Source organism: Emys orbicularis, chromosome 8, assembly GCF_028017835.1.
Source record: "Emys orbicularis isolate rEmyOrb1 chromosome 8, rEmyOrb1.hap1, whole genome shotgun sequence".
NCBI lineage: Eukaryota > Metazoa > Chordata > Testudines > Emydidae > Emys > Emys orbicularis.
In genome coordinates this window covers 15,820,691-15,832,743 of record NC_088690.1, presented here as the reverse complement: position 1 = coordinate 15,832,743, position 12,053 = coordinate 15,820,691, and the positions used below count along the sequence as shown (strand labels likewise).

The 12,053-nt window shown below is 39.8% G+C and overlaps 1 protein-coding gene across 1 annotated transcript in view; it reads right to left on the bottom strand.

The window, feature by feature from the left end:
• FGGY (FGGY carbohydrate kinase domain containing) overlaps positions 1-12,053 on the bottom strand; it is a 183,723-nt gene that overhangs the window by 54,293 nt on the left and 117,377 nt on the right. Inside the window, exons 8-10 of the mRNA XM_065409589.1 lie at positions 8,760-8,867; positions 6,296-6,357; positions 1,963-2,110 (exon numbers count right to left, since the gene is read on the bottom strand). Coding sequence (XP_065265661.1) covers positions 1,963-2,110; positions 6,296-6,357; positions 8,760-8,867 — 318 coding nt within the window. The remainder of the gene's footprint in view (positions 1-1,962; positions 2,111-6,295; positions 6,358-8,759; positions 8,868-12,053) is intronic.

The following is a 12,053-nucleotide window of genomic DNA, read 5'->3' as shown; positions in this document are numbered from 1 at the left end:
AGACAATTAATAATTAAGGATTAGATTGTGATTTCATTTACTCTGGCATAAATCCAAATTCCTTCTATTGAAGTCAGTGTAGTTACTCTGGACTTGTATCAGAACAAGTGAGATCCTAATTTTGTCCCTAAATGTGGCAGAAAAGATGCACTATCGTTGCTAGCATTTGTATAAGAGACTCAAATCAGGGGAATAAAGACCCTCCTGTACAACATATTTCTTGTGGAAAACAGTACAGCTTTACTAAGGATCAAAATATTCCTGGGTCACTCCCACAGCAAAAGATAATCAGGTGCACCTAAGAGCAGAATTTAGCCTTAATAGTTTTACTCAAATTACTGGTATAATTACAGCTCGTAGTGATGCCCTTTAGAGGTATGACTTCTGAAAAACAATGTGAGTATTAGTGCCAATTGAAATGAAGTGCATATCACTGTTCCTGGCACCAGTACTGAGGTGGGAACTTATTTTGTATATATCTTTACTTGCAATAAAGAAGTGGCTTAAAGTTTTTCACAGCTTTTGAAGGGTAACTAAATAGGTAAATCCTTTTACGATAACAATATATTTCAGCACGTTGCTGTCTTCTCAGAACAGATGATTCAAGGTGGAATTCCTGTGTCATTAATCAGGATCAACAAGTGCCATCCTTTTCAGTTCAATAGTTGAAAAAGAAAAAAGTTTTGAAGCCACTAGAAAAGAACACTCAAATTATCTCTAATGATTAGCCTCATCTTGCTGTGCAAGAATGTACAGATCTATCCATTTATCACCTGAATGCTCCCCAACCTCTCCCCCCAGTATACTGTATGAACCCTCCCACTTTTAGTAGCAGTAATTATGGGTGAACTCTCCCCCCCAAAAAATGTTTGAAGTTTCAGTTGCAGGGATGCTGGAGATGCTGATGACTGAGATGATCTATTGGGGTTATTTGCCTGCTCTCAGGGACCAGGAACCATTTCAAGGTGCGTTATTACACAAACTACCTGGGACACAAATCAGAACTATACATCATTATGATTCAAGAGATATCACACCTTAAAGTCACATGGATTATACCCTATTCCCCTGTTCAGTCACGGTCTTGTACAATAACATCCAACGTGATCCAGCTAGTCTGCCTCCATCTGGTTCAGCTAGCAGAAGCATCCAAATGTGTGGATGTTTATGTGAACCTCATGAGTCAACATGTGCCGAAAATCTCACCAGGAGAGGTTCTTTCATGAGCTTCCTAATTCTGCTGCTTCAGGTTCTAGATTGAAATACTGTGAAAACTGCTCTTCTCACAGTATTTCAGCCCTTCCAGAAGAAACATTTCATAACCTCAAATCAAGATCAGATTCAGCTCAGTTTTGGAAAATGAATAAAAATTCAGAGGGTATCTTGTTTATGTATTTATTTTTAAATCAGCGCTTGCATGCCCGTGGCTAATAATTACACAGGAGCTTTCCAGCTTCTGATGAATGTGACCAATAAGCAACTGAAATAGTGTAACACGCCTATTCAGCAAAATGATTGAAAATCATTCCTTGCAATATTTTATATCATTTCTTAGTCTCTGGATACACCCTTCCAGTTTTGGACTGAGACTCACCAATTCCACAAGGTTAATGCAAGATTAAGCAGACTGGTGAGTGCACAAAAACAATGAGTGGCACTATTCAGTTCTCCAAAATATGACTGCCAGTAAAGATACTGGATGGAAGACGTACCTCTTAGTATTTTCAGCAAGTAAATGAGGCACTAGAGATATTAGAAGTATCCTGATCGGTGGCGTGCTGCAAAAACACTTGCTAATTTCAACAACAACAACAATCAGCAAGAAACCCAAATCCTGTGGGATAGTCTGAACGACTAGGAAGGAGTATGTTTAAAATAAAATGCTCCTTCCAATTTTTTTTTTTATTAATTTTACCCCTCTGTTCTGAATTGACCTTTTTGCAAAGACAGGCTGTTTCTTACCATGCCCTTCAGTGTCAGATCTGCTAAGGGAGATCGGTTACCATGGAAATCTGGCCAAACGTGTAAATCAACAGTGAGGAAACCCACAGGCAAAGATTTCTTAATCAGATCCAGGTGACTGTTCAAGTATGTATATATATTTTGAGCACTAGAAGAAAAACAAGTTGGGAAAGAAAAGGGGAGGGAGGTTATTCAGTGAACATAAAACATTTGCACTTCTAATGTCAAATACAAGAAAACCATCAAAGGGGCCCAAAAGCCAAACTTAAAAGAGAGAGAATCATTTCCTTGCCAGGCATATGGCAATGGAGAGCGGGGGTAATTAAACTCCACTATCAGCCAGTAGAATGACTGAGTTCCCACAGTGGGCAGGGAGGTGGGCAGACAGATAACCTTCAGAAGCAGTAGCAGCTGCACTCCTTGTGCAATGCCCCCTGCCGGTCAGTCCTGAAACTGCAGCTGACTGGCATTATGGCGGCTTGCCCGCAACACAGAGAGGAGGAAAGCAATGGCGCAACGAAGACCGAGAGAAATGAAAGCGGAGAGGGAGTGAAGAAATAAAAAAAGATTCCCAAAGAGGAATGAAAATAAAATCCCTTTACAAATGTTAGTCATTTCTGTTGTTAATCAAGAAGTCCTCGTATTAAAGTTTTCAGTTTTCGAGACAATATTCAAGCATACGGTATAATTAAAACAAAGCAGTGAGGGGAGAATGGGGACAGTGAGATGCTGCTTTGCAGGGGAGGAGCTGACTAAGGTCCCTAAATTTAGTTTTCTCTAAGTTCTTATAATGCTCCCATCTCCACATTATCCAAGTGCCTTTTTCCTGGGCCAGCCATGGTTGTGGGATTAATGATGAACTCTTCAGTGTTCAGGCTTGCAATGGCACTAGTGATATTCCAGTTAAAATATGTTGCAATTATGGTTAGAATCCTTCTAAAAAAAAAACCAAAAACCTCTTGTACCATCATAAACAGATTTATAATTTTATTTTTGGTCTCGGCTCCTAAGAAATCAGAGTAGGGCATTTAATTTCGGGCATCTTGGTCAATAACAGCATCTACCCTAATTACAATTGATTAGCCATTGTCTCATTTACTGTAGGTCCAAAACAGTGATATTCATTTAGCTTCTACATGTATATTCAATCGTGCACTAATGAGATCCCTAAGGGAATTTGGCATATGCTTTACCACATTGACTTCTGACCTCCTAGCAGCTGTATATTTATACTTTGCATTCAACCATTCAGCGGCATGTTTTTTCAATTATACCTTTCCACGTGTGTGCTATCAGAGAATATCATTCAAAATGAAGTACACTTGGAAGACATTAAAATAACTAATTCACGTCATTATTCACATTCTTTTAAATGTGCTTTCTGTGCCTTCCTGGAACTGAATTATGATAATTTTGAAAGTTACAATGATTCTTTTCTTCATATTGTGGCCTTATTTTCTGCCTCCCTAAAGATCATATTATAAACAGTACCTGCTAATAACCAGTCACTGCATTTCCAGTAGAAGCCCGGCTTTTATGGGGTGAGAAGGAAAAAGGAAGAGGACAACTTCATTAAACATGAGGCCTATCCTGCTTCCCAGCTTCCATCTGGCCCTCTTGTTACTTGGATTCCCAGGGGGAGAAGTTATTCCAGAGCACAAACCCTGGGTAGCAGAGGTTGACATTTAACCATGCCTTCTCAGGCAAGCAGTTATCCCTAGCACTACATATCTACACCCTCCTCTTCCTATATATCGAGGCCTTACAACTCTATGTCTGGTTAGAATGAATGGCAGAGTTTACCAGTGCTACTTGTCAACCAAGCCCACTGGACAGTGTTGGGCTACTAATTTTCTGAGCCAATCCAATTTCTATTTAAGAAAAGGGAAAGACATCCATTAACTTCAGCAGCAGTTGGATTGGGCATCATGTCCTGGGACCTAGGGCTTTACAAAGCCAAAAGTTATGGCTGTTCTTTGAACATTTAAAAATTATACAGGAGTTAAGCAAATAATAACAATAGTTTATATTTGTAATGTGGGCCAGATTTCAGAAATCAATGGGAATTAGGCACCTAGTGGGATTTTCAAAAGTGTCTACCTGCATTTTTAGGCCCCTAAATACCTTTGAAAATCTAGGCCTAAGATCCACAGATGGAAGGAACTGCCAAATATTATTATTATACATTGCTTGAAAGATCCCAAAGCACTTTACAGACATACATCACTACTGAAAAGCAGCCATCTCTAAGGTGGGGGAAGACCAGTCAAAACTGCACACTGCTCACTAGTGGAAGACAGGGAAATTCTGTCCAAAGACACCAGGGCAAAACACAGCTCTTACAAAATCTGCCAGAGGACCTATGATGTCAAGCAGAGAGGGTCTTGTTTTTCAAGGTCTCATCACAGAGGGACCCAAACAATGTAAACTACATGGAATTTAGAATGTCCACCATGGAAAAATGACGGTGACCCAAGCCAGTCGGGGTTAGAACCTGTGATTCTAGGAAGATGAGGTATTTCAGCTCTGATGCTTAGACCACAAAGTCATCTTGAGTCCACACTCTAGCCTGGATACATGGAGTTTTACTATCTCAATAATACCCATATGGTATTATCATACAAAACAGACCTGATTCTTCATGGCCTTGCACCCTGTATAGTCATTTACACCTATGTGAAGTGGGTTTAAAATGCCACCAGATATGTGAGTGGAGAATTCTGATGTGTTGGCATTTTATACCCACTTTACATGCTCTGGACAGTGTAATGACAACACAAGGTGAAGAATCAGGCCCAGTATATCAGAATAGACCCCCTAAAATACTTCAAGGAGATCTGTAGGCAAATAACTCCCCATCCCCTCCCCATAAACAACCCCCAAAACCAAAACAAGACCGTACGTTAATATTAAGAATCTGACTTAATTTGAGAAAAGACAGGAAATTCAGACCAAAACTCTGCACTAAAAACCCCCTTCTATTGGCTGTTTCCACTGATATAGTTCTCCGTGACGACGCCTCAGAACAGTGGGTGAAGTTTTAGGCCACATGTGCTGTAATAGCTAGGTACAAGGTGATGTCTTAGGGATGGAATTTCAACCCGAAATGCAAAGTTCCTGGCTTCTGTCAGTTTAAGTTAGTCCCTTAATGCTACCCATTTTCGGGGGAACGGGGAGGAGGGTGAATTTATAAGTGGCTTGTTTACTAAATTTATAGCTATGAAAACATATCATTAGAATGGCAGTGTCTGGAAAGCATTATAGAAATACCATTGGTATATTAACCATATAAAATATTATGACCCTCTTTACCAACACTCTCCTGCACAGTTTTACTAACTGCATGAGCCTCAAATAAGAATTAAAGATGCTACATGGTATCACACAGGACAGTTATATCACCTTACATTCAGTATATAAAGAAATAAAGTTCTCTCTACCTCAGCACTCAAGGATTTTGCATTGTGTAAACTGTGTTTTCTCATTCAATGCAGTATTCGAGTTTGTCTAGAATTGCAGACACCTGAAGCAGACACGCTGCACTCATGCAAAATGTGGCTGGTACTGGGGTGATCCATCTCTTGGTTTTAACTATCCCTTTATACTGGAAAAAAGAACAGGAGTACTTGTGGCACCTTAGAGACTAACAAATTTATTTGAGCATAAGCTTTCGTGGGCTACATCCCACTTCTTCGGATGCATCAAATGTAGCCCACGAAAGCTTACGCTCAAATAAATTTGTTAGTCTCTAAGGTGCCACAAGTACTCCTGTTCTTTTTGCGGATACAGACTAACACGGCTGCTACTCTGAAACCTTTATACTGGGTTTGCATTTCTCTCTACACTACCGTCCCAGTCTTTTTTTCATACACTAGCTGTTCTTTCATATAGCAGATTTCTCCTAATAGTGCAGTGTAAGCTAAACCTCATTCCTGGAGCCTGACAACATCACCTCTGAAGTATGAGACATGACTAGCCCTAGGCACCCAGGTCTGCAGCATGGAGAATATATTGTGCTACCAAGAGACATATTGGGCTGGATACAAAGAAGACTTTGATGTGCAAAGCAGAAGGCCAGCCATACCATTTGGGTAAGTATTTGAACCTAAGGGTGAATATTTTAGGTTTTTAAAGCTTTGAACCCTGAATTATCATTACAGAAGCCTTTGCAAATACTTCCAATCAGTTCAGACTCGGGACTGAGTTTACAGCCAGCTTGGCTGATCCCCACGTCCTGAAATGGGAATGTTGCAGTACAGGGATGAAGGTATAGTGTAGTGTCAAAATGATTGTTGTAAGGCCGATGTTTTGATAAAGAAATAAGAGTGGTGACCTGGCTGCGGCTTTTGCTTGTAACTCTGGGAAGGCAACGTGGCCTCGGACTACATGATCTATCTGAAAAAGAACAAAAAGAAAAACAACCAGATTAAAATAAATTAAATTTAAAAATTATTTCCTGGTAAAATACAATGAAACTCTGTCATTCTACAATGACAAAAGAGCTTCCAGCTTACTCATGAAGTACTAAAACCTGGCCCTACTGAAGCCAATGGCAAAACTCCCATTGATTTCCGTGGGATCAGGATTTGGCTCAAAAAGTTTAACAGTGATATACCAAAAATGAGCAGAATGATAAGCTTATATCTTCTCAAATAATTGATTGCCCGTTAGCTTGAAGTAGCCAACACATTTGTAAGGCTAGTGTGGATACTCCACAAGTGTTTATTCAAGGACACGAACATTTGTTCTTCACCATGAAAATCAATTAACTCGAGGTTAAAAAAGACTTACCCTACATAGAGTTGACATGTGAATTGGACCCTCCAGGGAAAGGTGTCTAGTGTTATACACAAACCAATGCCTTGTGTAGGATCGTGTGGAATTTCAAAATGGTAATTTAGCAGCTTTTGTGGCCAGTCCATAGTGCTTGTCAGAGGCATCCATAAAGGTAATGAGGCAACACTATGGCTACCCAGAGTACTGAATATATAGGCGAATGATTTGGCAAGACCTGCAGGCAGCAAGTCAAGACAGGTGTTTAAGTTTCATTAGTATTCATTAGTTTGGGTGCCTGGGTGTTAACAGTATAATACAATGTATTTTAACTATGCACACACATCTGTATACAGGAAAAGAACTAAATACATCTTGATTCCCTCTGGAGTTTGTGTAGGAGACGAAAGAAAGCCGTTTATAAAAATGTAAATGGTGTTAGAAACAAAGCTGTGGGCTGGACTGAGGTTTGCTGATTGAAATGTTAATATCAAAACAAGCCAACTCAGGGCTGACACTGGTCATTATGAACTGTGCAAGTCTGCCCGGAAAATGTTTGATGGGATCTAAATAAATAAAATGTGGTTATGCACTTTGTGTGTGTATGTGTATGAACACATTTTACTTACAAAAAATCTCTATTAATGCAATGATAAGGTTTGCATAGTTAAATGCTTAGAAATCAAGAAATGCCGAAGTTAAGGGTGGTTGTGTAAACTTACCTCTGCCCCCTTGTGGATATGCAAAATTATGTGATTGCATCTTATTTCTCAGTTAATACAACAGAACATAATACTGTACAATATTTCCCTGTTTTTCCCCTATTCATTCTGAAAACGCAGTTCAAAGGCTTAGAAATTCCTTTTAAAAAACATATTTTTTCACCAGGACAAGCAGAGTCTCCAGTGGTACGAGGTCTAGGCCTATTTACAAATTTCAAACTTTGGCAGGTTTTATGGTAGCCTCATATAGAAAAGTGTTATTATAACTTTTTAAAGGGAATGGGATCTTTATTTCACTTTGGCTTAACTCTCAATGGGTTCAAGTGATTCTGTTCAAACTTCGCAAAAAAAAATTCTCCTTCATCCAGAGATCAACTAATAAAAACATAATCACCAAATATGAATTTTTCCCCAGAAAGTGAGAAGTGTGTAAAAGCAGGATGTTAGGATGGCTACTGCTTTGCAACCTTAACTATAATGGACACAACCAAGCATCCACAATTGTGTTTATTTTACATACACACTTCCTCTCCCTATATATACACAAAACACACAGAGATATAATCTGAAAAAGAGCATATGAAATATTTGATAAATATCTTGATAAATATAAATGTTCCCCAATATAACAAAGGTTACTGCTAATGTTTGCTATAGGCCCTACCCAAAATATCTGTTTCCAAAGTCCTCCTTAAGGACCCAATTCTCTGAGGTAGCAAGTGCCTACTAGGAGCTGAGAAAACTTGGAACTTTGCAAGATCAAGCCTTTTATCTATTAACAAATTAAACTGATACCTATATATCTGTATATCAAGTCACACTCCTTGCACACGGGGGAGATTTAGATGACAATATAGCAGGGGTGGGCAAACTGTGGCTCATGAGCCACACGTGGCTCTTTTACAGTTAAAGCGCAGCTCTTGAAGCCCTCGATGCTCTCCCCGTTCTCTTCCTATTAGACTGTTTGGGGGAACTCGGGGCTTCTGCCCTGCAGCAGGGTGGTAGGGCTAGGAGCTTCTTGAGGCTTCCTTCCCCCACTCCTGCAAGCCAGGGCCAAACACAATAGCCTCTGTCTACCCTTATCAAAATTAACAGGCTTTAGTTACCATTCCCAAGCAGCCAAGCGTGTAGTGCTGTTTGCAGCACATTTGCTATTATGATATTACATTGTTTGAGACCGCCTCTCGGCTGGTGTAAATTGGAATAGGTCTGCTAATTTCAGTGGGGCTGTGCTGATGGACACCAGCTGAAGAACTGTCCCTAGATTTTAGTAAGAAGCTGTCTGTGCCTTTGCAGACTCACCAGTTTTCCTGTAGCGCTTTGGCCTCCCTCGTTCAACCAGAATCCAGGCACCATGGCTGAGTAATAGGGACCCCAAACACCAGGCACAAAAATGGGAGCATCACTTATCTGGAAAGACAACAGTAAATCTAGTTATTCTCGTTGCCCTCTGTTTGACACAGTATTTCAAGGGCTAACAGTTGACAGCAATTTGGAGCTGATTCTGCAAACACTCATGGAAGTCCTCTGAAATGGTGGTTGAAGCATGAAGGGACATATGAATCTTTAGTGCATCTGGCACATACATATCTTGTGATGCCGGCTACAACAGTGCCATGCAAACACCTGTTATCACTTTCAGGTGATCTTGTAAACAAGAAGCAGGCAGCATTATCTCCTGCAAATGTAAACAAACTTTTTTGTCTGAGCGATTGGCTGAACAAGAAGTAGGACTGAGTGGACTTGTGAGCTCTAAAGTTTTCCATTGATTTATTTTTTTTTACATAATTCTACATTTGTAAGTTCAACTTTCATTATAAAGAGATTGCACTATAGAACTTGCATTAGGTGACTGAAAAATACTATTACTTTTGTTTTTTACAGTGCAAATATTTATAATCAAAAATAAATATAAAGTGAGCACTGTGCACTTTGTATTCTGTCGCAATTGAAATCAATATATTTGAAAATGTAGAAACTATCGAACTATTTAAATAAATGGTATTCTATTATTGTTTAATCGTGATTACGTTTTTTAAATCACACAATTAATCACGATTAATTTTTTTAATCGCTTGACAATCCTAGTTTCAATGAACTTTTTAATTGGATGATGTTCCCTTTGCCAGATGGTGATCAGACAATGATCACTGATTAAACCCACTCTAAATTTTAGTCACCTGTCTCACTGGCCAGTCCTACCATGCACATCCTGTAAATTTTCACAGTTGAGATTCAACATGGAACTTCATGGTCCATAGGGAATGACCCTTCTTTACTTCATAGTTCGTACACACAATAAATAAAAGTCCCAGTCCTGCTCCCAGTAAATGCAATGCAGAACTCCCATTGACTTCAATAGAAGCAGGGTCAAAACTTAAGTATTAGTAGTAGAAGATTTTGCTAAAGTTTAAGGAGCGCCCACTAGACAAAACTTACTGGTATGTGCGTATCATACGTTTAGTAAACATACCAGCAGAAAGGTTTTTGCACAAACAATAGTCTGCTCAAGCCATCATCTTAAATTACAGATGATTCTCAAGAGTAACATGAAATTAAGTAAGAAAAACAAAGAAGAGAAATTGGCTTCCCAAATATTTCTCAGCAATCCCCAACCCTGATTTCTCTGGGGAATAACACAACTGCGTGTGAGAGAATCTCACTCAAGTGTACCCACACTATCAGCCTCAATGTTTTGAAATACTTTTCTTAAAGATCTTTTGTGCTGGATGACATTTTTGCACAACTAACTGCAGCAAAGTCTCATAAAAAAGGGTAAGAATGGCTGCCCTGCCACTGAATTCAACAAGTCATGCAGGACGTTAAGCAGATGGGTCCATCAAAAAGATTGCAAAGGATTGTTTTTTTAAATACTGCAATGGGCTTAAATTACAGAAAGGGCGGTTTAGGTTGGACATTAGGAAAAACTTCCTGTCAGTGTAGTTAAGCACTGGAGTCCTAACCCACAGTCCCCTACTCTAACCCAAGACATCACAGAATCTCTAAAGAGAAGAAGGACCATGCAGAGCAGACAGGACCTGGATTTTTAAAGTCTCATCACACCAAACTTTGTGGTAGTCAATTTACCTATCTTGAAAGGATGAAGGGCTGATCTGAACCTGCAGTTCTAGAAAGGGTAGCTAATCTAAGGCAGAGACTCAGACCACTGAGCTATAATCTCCTACACATTATGGATAAGAAACTGGCTGCACAGACTAAGTATGCTAAGTTACAAGGCCCTCTGAAAATCAGATGTTTACAGACTTACAGGAAGGTTGGAACATTGTTTTTGTTGCATTGTTCTTTTCCATATTTCCTAAGTTACTACTCCAGGATTCCTAAAACTGTCCCATATTCTGCCAGCAGTGACTAGAAGAAGCAGATTGATTAAAAGACTGAACTGCCCTTGGAGCTGGTACTGCTGGGAAGCTGTGGATTTTGAGTGTCAGCAGCCAGGCTCCGTATTTTGGAAAATACCCACAGGAATTTGCCAGGACAGGATGTTTCTGTGCTGGCTCATATCTAGTTGCACTGAGACTTTCCTATCATCTTACTACCGAAATACCATCTGTACGCATTCCAGCAAACTTTCAACACATGCATGGCACAAAATGAGAGTCACGTATCTGTGCATTGGTGAATAAAGCCAATGGGCCTTGACTCTTATTTCTTCTGCAGCGCGAAGCTTCTCCTTCCTCTCCCTCTTAATTACTCTGGGACAAGGGAAGTTGTGCTATCATGCAGAGGATTATCTGCCCTGTTCCCAGCATCATTAGATTTCTCTCTCCCTCCAGCTGCTTCCCCCACCTCAAACAACTTCATACACTTTCAGCTTTGGCAGGGTAGGCAGCTAAGGAGCATAACTGAAGATAGTGGTCTCAGTGGAAAGGGAGAGCTGAGAGATTCTTCTCTCACCAGCACAGACACAGAAAGCCTTTGAAGAGCAGTGGAGTGAATCATCTTCCACACCTGTATGTAGAATATAAACAAAATAGCTTGGCATTTCCCTTCCCTGAATTAGATTTGGAGGATGTGTGATGCCTCCAAGCCACCCTGCAGCTGCCATCTGTATTTTCATAATAAAAAAGCCTAAACTCTGTCTCGACTTATGTCATATGCAACCCCACTGGAGTAAATGGGCCTACACAGGGGAAAGGGTGCAAAATTTACTGCAGCGCCACCATATTTACAGTTTTTTATATTCAAATAGAGACGTTTTCCCCCCTGCACGAATGCCATATCCTTTCCATATTAACCTGTGTATTGACTTTCAACACACCCATGTGCTGGCATGGATAGATCATTACTAGTGCCATTACTTGTCTTGCTGAAGCTTGGGAAAATCCGTAGCCTTCACAGGGCAGAAACTGCCGTTTTGGATTTATGAAAAGGTGATTTTTATTTCCAATGTGAATAGGAGAGGTCACCATTCTGGTCTTGAAAGCTGAAATGGGTATGAGGAGGGAGACCCAGATTTTCTGCCTCATATCTAACCAAAATTGTTACTCGGTATAATGAGACTTAGCATTCAGATAGTGGTTTTTTTTGTCTTTAAGGCACTTTACAAACATTAATTGATTTATTACTTATAACACC